Source organism: Carcharodon carcharias, chromosome 13 (genome assembly GCF_017639515.1).
Source record: "Carcharodon carcharias isolate sCarCar2 chromosome 13, sCarCar2.pri, whole genome shotgun sequence".
NCBI lineage: Eukaryota > Metazoa > Chordata > Chondrichthyes > Lamniformes > Lamnidae > Carcharodon > Carcharodon carcharias.
This window is the reverse complement of record NC_054479.1, coordinates 32664204-32681477: the sequence shown is the minus strand read 5'-3', so window position 1 is coordinate 32681477 and position 17274 is coordinate 32664204. Positions and strand designations below refer to the sequence as shown.

Here is a 17274-nt window from a genome sequence, read left to right as displayed (position 1 = left end):
GTAGGTCTACCATTTAAGTTCCAGCAATCTACCCTAATATGTCCTACCTTGTTACAATGAAAACACTTCAGCTTTCGAATATCACTTTCAACCCTCAGCTCCTTCCTTTCTAGTCTGAGGAGAAATTTCCTGAGAATTCTTAACTGTTCCTTCTCTTCCCTGACTACTTGCTTTCCTTTCACCTTCCCATCTTCTATCCTTCTCAAGTTTATGAGGATAACAGAATTAGAGTTTAGATTTATGAACCAGTTCATTATGGTTGACCATCTCCGCTGCTTGTCTAGCTGTTTTAATCTTTTGGTGTTCAACATGGGCTCTAACTACAGGAGGAAGTGAATCTTTAAATTCTTCCAAGAGTATTATTTCCATAGGAGCTTCGTATGTTATCTCTACCTTTAATGCCCATATCCAACGGTCAAAATTACTATGCTTTACGCTTTCAAATTCAACACAAGTCAGCCCAGGCTGTTTCCTTATATTCCGAAATCTCTGGCTGTATGCCTCGGGCTGACTCCTATGCACTCAGAATAGCCTTTTTATACTGCATCATAATCCCCCAATAACTGCTCTGAAAGTGAAGCATAAACCTCATGAGTTCTACCTACCAACTTAGACTGTAAAAGTAATGCCCAAATTTCTTTTTGCCACTTCATTTGCCTAGCTACCTTTTCAAACAAAATAAAGAATGCCTCGACATCTCTTTCCTCAAACTTTGGAGAGCTTGCACAAATCTAAACATCTCACCACTAGGGTTTAAGTTGAAGGCTTTTTCATCATCAGAACTTTCCTCAGAATCTGAGATCTCTTTCTTAACTTCCAGCCTTTTAAGCCAATATTCTCTGTCTCTAGTTCTCTCTTCCATTGCTAACTTTTCCCTCTGGGGATCAAGTTTTTGCATTTCCATTTCTTTAAGAAATAATCTTTTTTTCCCTGTCCTTTTCTGCTGCATCTAGCTCAAGTTTTTTCATTTCCTTTGCTTGTTCAAGTTCCAGCTTCTTCCCATCAGACTGAAGTCTCACTACCTCCAGCTGTGACTCATTCCCTGGAAAACGTGGTCTCTCTGTTATCCCTTTCAGTTTTAAATGTTGTGCTGTAATCTCAACTATGTCTACTTTCCTTACCCTTTCAGGTAATTTTAAGTCCAACTTATTCACCAATTCCTTCAGCTTACTCTTGATTAATTCCTGTAAACCAGCCAGAGTTGCATTTTCCGTTTGTAAAAAATTCTTAGTAACCTCCAAACCCATTTCAAGCCCCAACCTGTATAATACCTCTCAGCAACTCCAATTCCTATGTCCAGTACCTCCTTACCTCCACGTACTTGTTAAAAGGATTCACAAATCCCACAAATGTCAAAGGTTTTCAGTCCCAAACCAATTATTATTCCATATCCAACCACCCGCTGTCCGCATTTCAAACTTACACAGGAGCCCCCACTTTGATTCCCAGCTGATATTACCCTTGGACAAGCCTGATCCCAGGGTGGAACCCAGCCTGATAGATCCTAACTTTTATTTGTTTGTTTCAATATGTGGAGAGTAGCTAGTGAACAGTGTCACAGGAGTCAGCTGATGAACTTTTTACAAAATAATAAAGCATTTATTCAACAATAAAAGATTAACTATACTACAATACTAGTTCACCTACAACTATACCTTTACAGATATATACAGATTTGTAAGGAAAACACAAGTCACAAAACCGATTTGAAATTTTAGTGTACACAGTAAGTACCCAGTCCATGTAAACCTATGGCACCCTGTGGTCAGACACACCACATTCTGACCTCAAGTGACAGATACCACCTCAGCCAGATGCTATGGATCTCTCCAAATCTCCCCAGATGCTTGTCACACCTACTAGTCTCACTTAATTCCGTCTTTTACACAAGGGTTTCCAAACTCCACTCTCCAAGACCTCACCTTGGAATCTTTTCCCAAACCAACCCTTTCTCTCGGATACCTTCCACAAGGGTTTGCCTCCAGGGTTTGAACTTTCCTTCTGATGTCTCTCTTTCTTGGGTCACCACATGCATTCAAGCTGTTTTCCATGCACTCTGTCTCACCTGTCAAAAGTACACCACTGCTTCACATGCCCTTGGCAAAGAGTTATAGACCTTCAGTCGTCTCTTTGGACCTTCTTGCCTCTTGCAAGCTGTTCTCGCTTTAAAGCTGCTTTCTGCAACTTTTGTCTCTTTAAATCTGAAGCTTGGAGCCTTTCTCTCTGCCCCTCACTCTTAATTCCACTTAACAGGACGTTTATCCAGATTCCTGTCCATCCTTTGACTACAAGGTCTTTGGACTTTCGCCTCTTCCACTGCCTTGGATTTTTGGGGTTTTCTTTAGATTGGGACTTTTATCTGTCCCCTTTGCTTCAGTCTCTCCTGGCAGCAACTCCAAAATCAGCTGAACTCAAATCAAACAGCTGTCTGTCTTCTGTGTGTGTATCTGTGGGAGGAACCTGCCTGTCTGGCCCCCCTGTTGCTAGGCAACAGCACTATTCTTTCTACTCTTGTGTTACTTTTACTTTATAGGGTCATTAATTTCTCATTAGAAATGTAAGCAGCCTTTTAAAGTGAAACTAAAACTCCATTTGACCTCTCTTAACAAACGGATACAGAAATATAAATCAAACTTAAACTTTAAAGCTAAAACATTCCTAACACCCGGAAATTAGAAATATAACATACTTAAACTATCTCTATTTCCTAACACTACTATAACTTATTTTTACTGTTTCTTGGCTATGATGATGGTACCTCTACTGAGTTAAGTGTTAATGAAGAAAAATCTGACCATTGTAAGTATAATGTCGAGTTATTTTTGCTTTTTGAAGATCATTTTGAGATGTCTAATTAGTTTGAAGATGTTACATATCAGTGCAAATTGTTTTTAATTGTAAAAGAGAAAACTGGTGCTTGGTATTTGAAATGGAGTGTTAACTTATCCCTTCTGTCCTGTGCTCTGGTGCTGCTAGATATCTGCCACATTGAAAAGATCAAAATAGATTTAAACAAGAAATGTTCTGTATGCAGTGCACTATCAAAAGATCATTCATCGTGACATTAAACCTTCCAATCTCTTGGCTGGAGAAGATGGACATATCAAAATAGCTGATTTTGGAGTTAGCAATCAGTTTGAGGGAACTGACGCTCTTCTGACCAGCAGTGTGGGTACACCTGCATTCATGGCTCCAGAGACCATTTCAGAAACCAGGAAGAATTTTCATGGCAAGGTAAAAAAAAGTAATTCATTTATCTGTGACAGAACTATTAATTAATCCACAATGTACTATTACTGAGATTCTTATATTTCTACACTTGCCCATTCCAAATTCATATTCTGTTGTGTTTTATGTTAGAACTGAGTTTGAATCCTGAAATTCAGTCTATTTTAGTGGTAAGTGAGAGTATGTCCCTGTCCCTTTTTAAGCCCTAGTTACAATTTGTGCCCAATCTATTTCACTGTAAAAGCCCTTCACTGTGTGATAGTTATCTTTAGGTTGAAGAATTAAATCTAAATTAAAATTAAAACCACATGTTCTCATAATGGGTTAAAAAAGAAAAAAAAACATATGACAATTATAGTTTAGCAGAGATTGAAAACTTAGTATTATGTGCAGGTCTTAACTTTTTGGGATAGACTAATGGCCATGAAGACAAATCAGCAAAATAATAGGCTTCTCTGCAAAGGCAAAAAAAAACAGTACTGAAAGAAGTTTGGATCAATTTGCTTCTGTGGAATTTTCCCCTTTGACCAAACAAATTTTAGACTCTACCCTGAAACCTGAAATGTGAATAAGTATTGTTTGCTTTTTACAAAGGGTGCTTTCTCAAGCTGTTTTTCTACTGTTTATTCATGATTGGGACATGGAGAGTCTCAGATTTTAGGTTCAGGCCTGTAACATATTGATATTTGTTTCATTTTGGAACCTGATTATATTTTCTCTGATTAGGCTTTGGATGTTTGGGCGATGGGTGTTACGTTATACTGTTTCGTTTTGGGGCATGTAAGTATAAAAAATGCTAAATGATGCTGCATTATGTCACTACTTTTTATTTTAACAATGCCTTTAACCATTAAAATGCGCAGTCATATTCATTCACTATTTATGTCTTCACTATCTGAAGTTATCTGGTATACCTTTTTTGATTATCTATTGTACTTCTTGAGTATTTGACATGTCTTCATTTGCAGCATATAAAATCTTGGTGAAGGGTATAAAACTGATGAAGTTCTATTTTTATGATAGTGTCCTTTCATGGATGATCAGATATTAAGTCTGCATAACAAAATTAAGAACCAGCCAGTGGAATTTCCTGAGCAGTGAGTAGTTTGTATATTTATACCTATTTTTTTTCAATTTAGGTCTGCTTCAATGTGTTTGTGTTTTTCTCAACTCAATTCGTATGTGAATTTTATTATTACTCTCTTGATCAGACTTTTTACTCTCTTTCAACATTTCTGCTTATAGACTCTTTGTGGGATGAGGGAATGGGATAATTTAATGTGGGAAACATTGCTACCTTTTAGCTGACTATATTTAAATGCCTGTTATTAATTTTGCGAGCTAGGCCAGACCTCTCTGAAGAGCTGAAGGATCTCATTTTTAAAATGTTAGATAAAAACCCGGAAACCAGAATTACAGTTTCACTGATCAAGGTAAGACAATGAGATGTTGCTCCTGCAATCATTCCATTTTTGTAACTTGCATACACACAACAATTGTATTATATTAAATGTAAGGTGAAAGAAGTCACTAAACCTGTTAACTTCCTTGTGTCTCTGACCTGTAAGATATTTAGTCCTTATTCAAAACATCATATTCAAATAATAAATGCAATGAAACTATATCCTAGCACAAATCCACAACATTCAAGAGAGAAGAGGTTAAACAAAGTGAAGGTAGATTTGGCAGCAGTGATAGAAGGAAGGTGGAAATATGGGGGGTGGGGGGGTAGGTTGTTGGTGGAGGGGGGAAAAGGCAAGATTATCATTTTATAATTTCAATTGAGGATATGTTTTTAATGTTTATGTTGTAAACACAGTGGCGTAGTGGTAATGTCATTGGGACTAGTAATCCAGAGACCCAGACTAATGCTCTGGGTTCAAATCTCACCATGGCAGATGGTGGAATTGAAATTCAATTCATATATCTGGAATATAAAGCTGGTATCAGTGACGGTGACCCTGACAACTATCGTCGATTATTGTAAAAAAACCATCTGGTTCACTAATGTCCTTTAGGGAAGGAAATCTGTCATCCTTTTCTGGTCTGGCCTAACCTACATGTGACTCCAGACCCACAGCAATGCGGTTGACCCTTAACTGCCCTCTGAAGTGACTGAGCAAGCCATTCAGTTCAAGGGGCAGTTAGGGATGAGCAACAAATGCTGGCCTTGCCAATGCTGCCCACATCCCATCAAAAAAAAGGAAAAAAATAATACCCATTTCTTGGTGCATATAAATTGTTTCTAAAAATCAACTTATTTAACAAATGCCAGCATTTTAGCTTGACAATTTCAAGACTGTGAGGAATTTAGACAGCTAAACCATTTGGTTATTTTACTGCTCCCTCAAACATATTCTATCATGGACTTTCTTGCCAGGCACTGTCTTGAGTGTTAACTTACTTCTCAGTTTTGCTGCCATTGGGAAACACCTCACTTCTTCTAAGTACCTCCCCAAAACAAACTGGCTGATTCATTTGGCCCAGTGACCAAAGATTAATGAAACTGCAAGATAAAAATTAAAGTCCTTGCTCCTAATCCAAGCAGTTTTCTCCCTTGTAAATTGAGTATGGTAATTTAAGCAAGCACATTTTCTGAAATAGATTAGGCAAGAATTTAGTCCCTATCCTTGCATAACTGATTGATGGTCATGATTTTGATAATAAGCACTTGTGTTCTTACAGGTTATTGCTGACTTGGCCCTGATTTTTGTAAGATTGTGCTTATTAACTGCCTGCAAGGCCACACAAGGGATTACCTAAATAAAGAGCAGGTTAGGAAGCTGGGAGACATTGGGTTGGGGTTGAGGAGAGGATTCCTCATGGTGGTCAAGAGTAGTTTCCTGGTGGCTGGGGGATCACATGGTGGTTGCAATCATGGGAATGATGGCAATCATGGTGGGGTGGTGGTGGTGGTGGCCAATGAAATGGCAAATGAATCAGGTAAGCTTGTTAGTTCTGGAAAACATTCCTATTTTTCCTGGTCTACCGTTGTTTTGTCAAGGTAGTTACTTTATGGATACAGCCCTTCTCACCTCTTTTTACTGGCTGAGTTTCCCAAGGCCCAGGAAACCTAAGCAACATTAGTTAAAAGCAAAAACCTTGTAAAAATGGAGACACACAGCCTTCTTAAAAGCTGTTACCCGCCATTCCACTTCCTTTAAAACCAGAAGGGTAAGGGTTTGAGGCGATTTGGAGTTGGGATTTACATTGTTTAAGTTTTAACTTTGGGGGTTAAAATTACCCCATTGTTTCACAGGAAATTGCCAAAATGAAAGATTATTTATATAGTTGCAAAGAGCTGAACTGTTCCTGTTTCCGTATACATTGTAACCTCTCTGGTCCAGAAATCTATTGCTCAAAAGCAGTAGTTATCCAGAAATCTTTTGAGCAAGCTTGAGCAACCCATGTCCTCACCACTTGACTGCTCAGGAGCTGCAACAAATTAAGAAGGCATGGGCTCAGTAAAGATAATTTAACTCCTCCTCACAGCTTTAAAATATTTTATCACCATTTTATGTTTCAGGTAAATATTTAGATCTGTGGTGTTTTTCGGTTCACATGCTTGTGGTTAGTAATGTAATCTATAATCCAGAAAATTCCAAAACCCAGAAATGACTTGGTCTCAAACATTCTGGATTGGAGAGGTTACAGTGCAATATATTTGCACAGATAGCAAAATAGCTATTTATTACTTATGTTTCGTAATTATTAAAATGTAGTATTGTAAATATTTCAAATTGTGCTGAAGGAACTTATTTCATGGTCGTTTCTTTTAACTTTTAGATACATTCATGGGTGACAAGGCATGGTGCTGAAGCACTTCCTACAGAGGATGAGAATTGTATACTTGTTGAGGTTACTGAAGAAGAGGTTGAGAACTCGGTCAAACATATTCCAAGCCTGGCAACAGTGGTAAGAGACTATATTAATTTTAATAGACCACTGAAAATAAGTCATTACATGTCCAAAGAATATTGTCCATTCTCAAGGAGTCAGTACACTATATAATTGTCGAGGGCCAACCATATATTACTAGTATATCTGATCTTATGTTCACTTGTTGTTCCCTTGAGTCTCTGGTGCCCTTTATGCAGCAAAGTACTGGAGTGAGCCAGGAAGGACTCTTCACTCTAGTGTATGTCGCTAATGCAGAGTATGGAAAGTGTCAGAAAGTAGCTTTCAGATTCATTGCCACTCACAAGGCTTTGCTCAGTAAATAATCTATTTCTAAATCGGCCTCAATTCCAAACAAAGACCAAATAAAACTTTGCAAGCATTCCCAAAATCCCTAGGGACACTGGTTAATTCATGTCAATATTACATGCACAGAAGAAAATTATTCCTCCTGCCCTCTTTGTTCACTTAATAATAGCATGTTTCATTGAAGAAATTTAAAAATCTGTTACTCTTATTTCTGTAGTTTAATGATGTAGCATGTCTCTTTCCATCTTGCATACATTCAGTCAATGGTTCAAACAGGACTTAATAATTTTCACAATTATATGATATTTTTTACTAAATAGACAGGTGGATCACCAATTCTCCACATTATATTGAATCAAAACAGTTTTTTTTTGTGGTAACTTTATCCACACGCTTATTACGATTGGTGAACAGTACTGCAAGCATCACTGTGCAATTAGATTGACTATTGTGTAATAGGATTGGCTGAATTGTAAAGAGGAATATTTTCATTTATTTGTCTTCAAATGCAACTTTTATGAAAATATTGCAAAATTGATGCTTTTTTTTGCCAGATTCTTGTTAAAACAATGCTTCGAAAACGTTCCTTTGGGAATCCTTTTGAGGGAAGTAGACGAGAAGAACGATCTTTGTCTGCATCAGGAAACCTCCTTGTGTAAGTAGATAGCTGTAGTTGTTTGTGGTGTTTTAATATTGATTAAAATTAAGTGCCATTTTCCTAAGCTTTGCATGGATTTACGTCTCAGAAACATTAAGGTGCTTTTAAGGTACACATTTTACAGTACTATGGTGACAATTTAAAATCTTGTTTAATTTCCTTTAACAGAATTGTTTTTTAAAATTTTGATGTATGAAAAAACTTCAGTACTTTAAAGGAAGCAAGCTTTTGTTTTAAACAAAGGTGCAGTGTTGCATTTATTTTTCACAGGATGTGGGCCTCACTGACAAGGCCAGCATTTATCACCCTTTCCTAATTGCTCTTGGCTGGTAAATTGTACTTCTGAGATGCAGAAATTGTAAATCTAGATGATCATGCAGCCTTCTTTTGATATGAAAATTCATTCAGCAATTCCTAACAATATACACTTGATAAAATATGCTGTGTTTACAAGAGACCCTGTAGACTTACGTATATTACCAAACCAAATGAAGCTTTTCAATTAGTCAAATTTTGTGTGGCAAGTTAGATGAAACAAGGGGGTGTTGCATAATTGTTCTTCAAACTTTACTGTTTCAGGTTTGCTTAAGTTGTTTTACTATATGGTGCTCTAAAATGCAATTCTAAGCATGTCAAATATAAAGTACAGTGGCTTCACATCTATGTGGTTGGTTGACAGATTGCAAAATAGAAACATTTTTGGTAGAATTCATAACTTTGAAAATAATGAAATTCTAAACACAAAACCAATTTGATGGGAAACAAAAGCAAAACACTGCAGATGCTGGAAATCTGGCATAAAAACAGATATATTTGGGTCTGAAGCATTTGTGAAAAGAGAAACAGAGCTAATATTTCAGACCGATGATCTTTCATCAGTTCTGTTCTTATTACTAATTTGATGAGATTATTTTGAGAAAAGATATTGTTTTGGTTCTGTCTTTCCAGATCTTGTTAATGGTTGGAATGAACTGAGTATTATGTTTGACAGCATGCTCCTATAGGAACACTTGTGACTGAAAAATATATTTTTGGACTATTCGCTAGTGCACTAAGGGACACTTATACCTTAAGAGCATTTATGGAAAAGCTTGTACTTACTGCTTGGTGGCATGTTTTGTTTAAATGCAGTGGACCAAAGCTAATAATGCTTAAAATTTATGTAACTCTTTTCAATGTGGTAACAACATTCCTTTATCGTTGGTCCTGCAATTGTAAGATGTAACACAGCAGAATATTTTTATTATGAATTCTTAAACCCTTTTGTCATATAACATAAAAAGCACCATGATCTTTAATCACTTGTCATGGTGAACAATGATAAACTCTGCAGCACTGATCAAATGATAAGCAAGTGAACGAATAACCAATCCTGCAAACAGGATATAAAGCAACAATTGGAGTGTAACATAATCTCAGCATTCTGAGGCCTTCTTAAACACAATGACCCTAAATCTTACAGCATTGTGCAGCCCACCTGTTGTTCTGCATATAGAAGATGTCATAGCCTGGTATCTCAGACAAAAATTATGGTTGCCTGACATAATCTCATTAGTTGAGTGAATTTTATCCATTAACCAATTACTTTGCTAAATTAAATGCCAAAGTAAATGCAATATTCAGTCTTGCAGGTTTGGGGCAATGGACAAAATAAAACTGTTTAGGGGGTTAAATTGGGACATGTAGTGCCTGTTTTTTTAGTTGCTCCACAATAAACTAAGACTCAGAATGGGTCCAAGACGTGCATGCAAGGGACAGCATCTTGGTTAAGGGTTTTGTACGCATACGCTTAACAGTTGGCAGCATGAACAACAGAAAGATCATGCTATCAATCTGTGCTGATTTGAAGCCGCCTTTGCCATTTTGCAACTCCACACTTCAACCAACGCTGTGTCTTAACTTCACATAGCAGAATATGATGTTAAATGGCTTGAAGGATCCCTCACCAACACTAATCATTAAGTATTTACAAGTTAGCTGTTGGATTATTTCTTGCTGCTGGTGCAGAGATATGCATTTTTGTAAGTTTTTCATCCTTAGCTAAAGTTTGATCAAGCACTGTGCAGATAGTGGTCTGGCTGGTCTTGCGGTATTTCCTGTATCATTTAAAATATTGTGTTGGAAAATACTGCTTCCAAACCTGGGTGGCCTGGCAGGGCTGCCTCTCAGAATTGAACATGACTGAGAGAATGAAGAGAGGCTGAATCCACAAAGAGTCTACAGGATGCAATTCTTTTAACTCAGCTTCAGTGACAACCAATGCATGAGATGTTTTTGTAATCTGAAGAAGGTCAAGATTGGAATCTGTTAACTGCTGCAGCCTCAAAGAAGGGCAAGCCTTACTTGTGACTGTCAAGGTGATTGGGGCTCTTAATTGTTATTTCTCTGGCTTCTCCTCAAGATGTCCTGCAATTTACACTGCAGTATAAAGAAAGTCACTGAGACTATTTGCACAATGAGAAACACATTCATCTCATTCCCTCTTGCTCTTGAGAAGCAGGAGTAAAGACAGGGATTTGCATTGCTTCTTCATGATGTGCAGGATGCCATTGACAGCATGCACTTTGTGTGTTTTTTATGTGAACTCAACCATATTCATCAACAGAAAGGGATTCCACTCCCTCAATGTGTAGCTTGTGTGAGACCACAGGCAACATGTCATGCAGATGAAACCCAGTATCCTGGCATTAGTCACAATTCCTCCATTCTGCAGCAGTCCTCTGTGCCACCTGTATTTGATCCATCACAGCAAGTCAAAGGCCACTTACTGTTTGACAAAAGTTATCTAACTAATGATGGCTGATTACTCCAGTTGGAATGCAGGCACATGTGGCCTACCAGCCTGCAATGAGAATCATACTGCCAAAAGCAACATTATGGAGCACACCATCAGCATCTTCCTACAACACTTCACTGCCTGTATTGCTTTGGAGGAGCCTTGCAGTCCTCAGTACTTGGCTGAGTGGGTATCGAGATTTGTGGTAGTATTCTGCAAATGCACAACCTGGCCATTGAGGGAGCAGCCCTCGCCACCACTTATCAAGCAAGAATCTGAGGAGGAGAAATAAGTGGAGGAAGAACCAGGGGCAGCTGCAATATAGATGGGCCCCTTTTACCAGAGCTCTACATGATGAGATTGTCATTTACTAGTAATCTCAACAACACCTCCCCATTCACCAACAGTCAGACATTCTTTACCTTTCCATTGACCATCATGTTAACCTATTTCTGACAATACGTTTTGGTTCCTCCCTTAGTTCGCTGCAGAAGTAAAGATCAGCACCAAATGCAAATCAAAAAACCCAAATTTATCAATTCACTCAACACAAGATGCATACAAGATGAAAATAATCACCCTTGTACATTCCTTTGATGACTCTCTTCAGTGTGCTTTTATCTTTCCTAGTGCTCATACATGGTGTTTCCTCTGGCTACAGCATGGAAGGTGAAAGACTGCTGATCTCCAATTGAGCTGACTACAGAAGGAGGAAAACCTGGAGCAAGCTCTGTGCCTAGACAGCCTGGACGCAAACTGCAGCATTTCAAACTGGGCTACTGCACTTTGGGCTGGCTAGCTGATGGGCAATAACAAAAGAGCTGGTGAAGTGGGAGGGATGGGAACATTAAAGCTGTCAGAGTGCATAGCAGGTTCCTGTTAAATGAACTGGCTGCCACTCCTAAGACAGCATCTTAGAAAACCTGGTTATCTGTTGTTAAACCAATTGCTGACATACTGGAGGTCTCTTTGAACAGTGGTACCCAGAGCTATATAGGCAGCAGTGAGGCCCGTGCTATTTGGTGCTCCATGCTTCTCGACTTTGTGCCCAGGTTTTTTGGTAGGCTTTCGAGTGCACCGTGCACTTCATCTGAAGCCAGCAGCAGAATTAGTGTTTGAACATAAATAATCAAATACAACTACTATTTTTTTTAAATAAAAGCAAAATACTGTGGCTGCTGGAAATCTGAAACAAAAACAAAAAATGCTGGAAAAACTCAGGTCTGCTTTTTTTTGTTTGACTGATTCCAAAAGAAGTGCTTTTCTGTTAAAGGCCTTATTGTAGTAGGACTGTGTACCACAGAAATGGTGGTGTACAACTTTCAGGGCATTACTGTTGAAAAGTATTTTGCTAATTATATTAGTTTTAAATCTAGAAGAAATAGATGACATTTCCAACATTATCAGCTTTTCTCTGCTACACAAGGAAGCTGGCATAATGCAGTGAGGTACACTTAACTTGTCTTTTACACTATAAATGCTATGGTGTAAACCATAGTATATATGGTAGTTGCCCCTTAAATAGTTGCAGTTGATTTTTCCCCTTTCAGTTGATAATTTTTGGAAATTCAGCCATTTTGTTTTTAAGTTAAAGAACTCAATCTACTTCTGAAAGGTAAATAACATTTTGGTTGTTTTATTTGGAGATGTTTAAGATATTGCTGCAATCCAATGGATTACAGATTCACGCTTTTGTTCTATAAGCAGTTTCTGGCTTTGAGCATGTTGTCAGAGGATAAGAGAACAACAAACTGAGAGAATCAGCATGAATTTGAGGACTTGGAAACATTACATCATTGCCCTTTTAGTCATAGAATGATGCACAGCAGAGGAAAATTCTTAGAAAGGGATTAAGTGTTACATTGTTTAAGACCTGAACCTTTCATCTCTTGGAAATGGGGCATTACATCCAACTTACTGATAGGATGCATGACCCTTGCATTTGCCAGCTGTAAGGGGTTTATGTGAAATACCTTTGAATAGTCTAGTTCCTTAGAGTTATAAGCCCACTCAACAACAAGTGGGGTCCCAGTGCAGTTTAGTCTTGATGTCCTCCACATTGGTATGTCTGTCAACTCTGTCAATACTCTCATATACAGATTGGCTAGCTACTTGGGCAAGATGTCCGAGGATGCCTGGCACCTGTGACACAGTACTCTAACTATTAGATAATTCACCACAAAAATACTTTTGATGAAGTTAATGGCAATTGGAATTAAAGTTCAATGTCACTACATAGAGAGATGGTTGGATGACAGAAATAAAGGGGTGTGGGTAAAAGGAAATTGCTTGGAATGGAAAGGTGGTAGTGAGTGGCGTTACATATTGGTCTCTTTTGAGTTTCCGTTGCCTGATATATACGTAAGTATTTTTGGACATGTGAATTCCATTTGCAGATGACACTAAATTAGGGGTGGGGGTGCAGGGGTTAGTAAACTATAACAGATTGTTAAAGACTGAAGGAGGACATGGCTAGCAGAATGGGCAAATGGTAGATGTAGTTCAATGTGGAAAAGTGAACTGATGTATTTTGGAAACAAGAATAGGAAATGGAAATGCACCTTAAATTATTGAATTATAGAATACAATGGTTACAGCACATAGAGGCCGTTTGGCCTGTCAAGTTCACGCCAGCTTTCTGCAAGAGCAATTCAGCTAGTCCAATGCTCTGTCCTTTTCCCATAACCCTGCATTTTTTCATCTTCAGGTACTTAGCTAATTTGCTTTTGAAGGCCACTGTTGAATCCGCCTCCACCAGCCTCTCAGGCATGCCAGATCCTAATGACTCTGCATAAAAGAACTTCCCTCATGTCAGCATTGGCTCTTTTGCCAGTCATTAAATCTGTGTCCTCTGCTTCTCAGTTCCTCCACCAAAGTGAATCACCTCACAGTTTAAAATACTTCCATGTTTTGTGTCATCTGCAAATTTTTAAATTATGCTTTGTGCACCCAAGTTTAAGTTATTAATATATATCAAGTAAAGCAGTGGTCCTAGTACTGATCCCTGGGGAACACCACTGTATACCTTCTTGTAGTCTGAAAAACAACCATTTACCACTACTCTGCTAACGTATCACTCAGCCAACTTTATATCCTGGTCGCCGTTGTCCCTTTTATTCCTTGGGCCTCAATTTTGCCAGCAAGTCTATATGGCACTTTATCAAATGCCTTTTGGATGTCCATATACACAACATCAACTGCATTACCCTCATTAACTCTCTCTTACCTCATCAAAAAAATCAAGTTAGTTAAGCACAAATTCTCTTTAACAAATCTGTCCTTACTTTCCTTAATCACATTTATCCAAGTGACTGTTAACTTTGTCCCAGATTATCTTTTGTACTTTAACCACCACTCGGTTTAAACTGTTTAAATCGTTGCTGGGCTAGTCATTTTTTGAACAAGGACTGTAACATTTGCAATTCTCCAGTCCTCTGGCAGTATCCCAGTATCTCTGCAATTACCACCCTTCTCCTGGAATTCTCAGATGCATCCCACCAGTCCCAGTGAATTGTAAACTTTAAGTAGCCAACAAAAGCAAAAGTTCCGAGGTAACGATTGCACAGCAATTGCCTGGGAAGTTCAAACTTCATGTGGGCAATTGCCCTCCATTGGGAACCATCTGAAAATGTGATTTAAATCACAAACTGCAGACGGTTCTGATTGTCTTACCAGAATAATTACACAGCAAAAGATAGAATTAAAACCACTTCTAGCTGACTATTGTGCTGACCTCCCCATACATACCATGGGGCACCCCGACTTCCTGGCGCACACAGGAACACTGACTACACACACCCCCAACCCTGACTACAACCATCCCAACAGACCACCCAACCTCCCTCTGATTGACCCCCGCCATTGACCACCCGACCCGCCAACCAACCGAATTCCCCTCCACCAACCAATTTTTTCCCACCCTAGCCCCCACTACTAACCACCCACCATTGACTAGCTGACTGATCCCCACTCCGGCTGACCATCGTCCCCTCGACTTGCACCACCATCCCACTGACTGCACCCGCGTTATAGTTCTGGCACTGTTCAAATTTTCCTCCAGATTTGCTCCTCTATATCTTTCTCACTGGTTGGTGGCATATAGAATATATCAAGCGGTGTAATGACACTAAGATTGTTTCTCAACTTTGTCCTTGAATGCACCAGGATGTCCTGTCCCTCTGTAACATTCTACTCAATCAATACTTCCAACCATTCTCCTCTCCTGCTCTACCTTTCCTGAACACCTTGTATCCAGCGACATCTGCAGCTCCTTATTTATCATGCTCGGTACATTTCCATATGTGAACTGTAAACCTGAATTAGATCTTACTGTATTTCCTCCTAGTATGACCCACCTATCACTTTTCTATTTCTTACTTCAGTGCTACCTGTCTCTCAATTCTTTCTGCATCCTTTCTAATGCTATATCCTGGCTCCTGTCCCCCATCAAGTTAGTTTAAACTTGTAAATGGTACAATTTTAAACGGAGTAAATGTGCAAAAGGGTATGCAGGTCAAAGGGGAAAGCATAAGTAAATAAGAGAATACAGAGGGATAGCATAAAACTTATTTTTCTGTCTAGAGGTAGAGCATACACAAGCATGGAGATCATCTTAAACAAAAACAGAATTACCTGGAAAAACTCAGCAGGTCTGGCAGCATCGGCGGAGAAGAAAAGAGTTGACGTTTCAAGTCCTCATGACCCTTCAACAGAACTGAAGTTCCTTTCTTTTCAGTTTTTTCATAATTTTCCATGAAGTTGAATCCACCCCCCAGACACTAACCTGCTGCTTTGTTTCCCATTAGTCATACTTCTTGGAATTTTACCCTTCCCTCCTCTCGCGCTCTCTCTCTCTCTCTCTCCCCCCCCCGCCCACTTTCTAGTTTAAAGTCCTGTTGATCATGCTATTTACCCTTTTCGCTAGAACATTGGTCCCAGATCAGTTCAGATGGAGATCATCCCAACAGTACAGATCCCTCCTGTTCTAATACTGATGCCAGTGCCCCATGAAATGGAACCCCTCTTTCCCGCACCAATCCTTTAGCCACGTGTTTACTTCCCTTATTCTCGCATCCCTATGCCAATTTGCACATGGCTCGGGTAGTTATCCGGAGATTATAACCCTTGAGGACCTGTTCTTTAATTTAGTTCCTAGTTCCTGATAATCCCCAAACATGTCCTCTTTCCTAGTCTTACATATGTTATTTGTCCTAACGTGGACCACAACAACTGGATCCTCCCCCTCCGTCTCCAATATCCTTTCAAGCCGGTCAGAGATGTCCCTCACCCTGGCACCGGGCAGGCAACATATCATGCGGGATACTCAATCCTGCTTACAAAGGATGCTATCAGTTCCCCTAATTATAGAATCCCCTACAACTACCACTTGTCTTTTTGCTCCCCCCTCTTGAGTGGCCTCCTGTGCCACGGTGCCGTGGTCAGCTGGCTCATCCTCCCTACAGCCCTGTTCCTCATCCACACAGGTAGCAAGTACCTCGTACCTGTTGGACAAGGTCAAGAGCTGAGGCTCCTCTGTTCCTGAACACAGGATCCCTCTACCTGTCTCACTTGCAGTCACACCCTGCTGACCCTGACCATTGACCAAACTTGAGATACTTAATCTACCGGGTGTGACCGCCTCCTGAAACAAAGCGTCCAGGTAACTCTCCCCCTCCCGGATGTGCCACAGGGTCCAGAGCTCGGACTCCAGCTCATCGATTCTGAGCCGGAGTTCCTACAGCAACCATCACTTGCTGTAGATGTGATCACTGTGGTTCACAATGGATTCTGCCAGCTCCCACATCATACAGCTACAGCACATCATCTGCCTAGCCATCTTGACTTAGATAATTAATTTATTAATTAGCTTTGTAGTGTTTTTTTTTAATTTGGTGATTTCCTACCAACCAATCAGGTCACAGCTTTCCTGTGATGTCACTTTTTCAGTTTTGGCTTCAGTTACTCTGTGCCCCGAGGTCACCGCTCCAGTGCTCCTCCCTCCGAGTTTGCTCCCTGGAGGCAAGGCCGCGAATCCCTGACGTAAGCTAGATTTATACTCACCGCTCCAGTGCTCCACCCTCCGAGTCTGCTCCCAGGATTTACTCACCAATCAGCTGCTTTTTCTTTAAAATTCACTTTCAGAAGAGTGTCCCTCGCATGTCTGGTGCACTCCTGAAGGCACCGCCTCTTCCTCTCTTTAGGTTTGAGGAGGAGGGAGGGATGGAAACACTAGAGCAATGTAATGTTTGGGGCTATTCCGTTTTTTGACAGTGGGTCCTTCTCAATTCCCTCCTGAGTCACAGTGGCTGCGGTGACTTCTCCCAGAATGTATCAGTCACTTCTCAGCAGCGCCCTCTGTAGTCTCATAGCACAAGTTTGTTAATTTTCTGTTAACAAGGACAATAGT

The 17274-nt window shown here is 39.6% G+C and overlaps 1 protein-coding gene across 4 annotated transcripts in view; it reads left to right on the top strand.

The window, feature by feature from the left end:
• The window catches only part of LOC121285855 (calcium/calmodulin-dependent protein kinase kinase 2-like), a 102837-nt gene that overhangs the window by 76260 nt on the left and 9303 nt on the right, over nt 1–17274 (top strand). For all 4 annotated transcript variants that reach the window (XM_041202752.1, XM_041202751.1, XM_041202749.1 and 1 more), the window contains 6 exons: nt 3035–3234; nt 3955–4008; nt 4252–4325; nt 4574–4661; nt 7015–7143; nt 7989–8089. In XM_041202752.1, coding sequence (XP_041058686.1) covers nt 3035–3234; nt 3955–4008; nt 4252–4325; nt 4574–4661; nt 7015–7143; nt 7989–8089 — 646 coding nt within the window. The remainder of the gene's footprint in view (nt 1–3034; nt 3235–3954; nt 4009–4251; nt 4326–4573; nt 4662–7014; nt 7144–7988; nt 8090–17274) is intronic.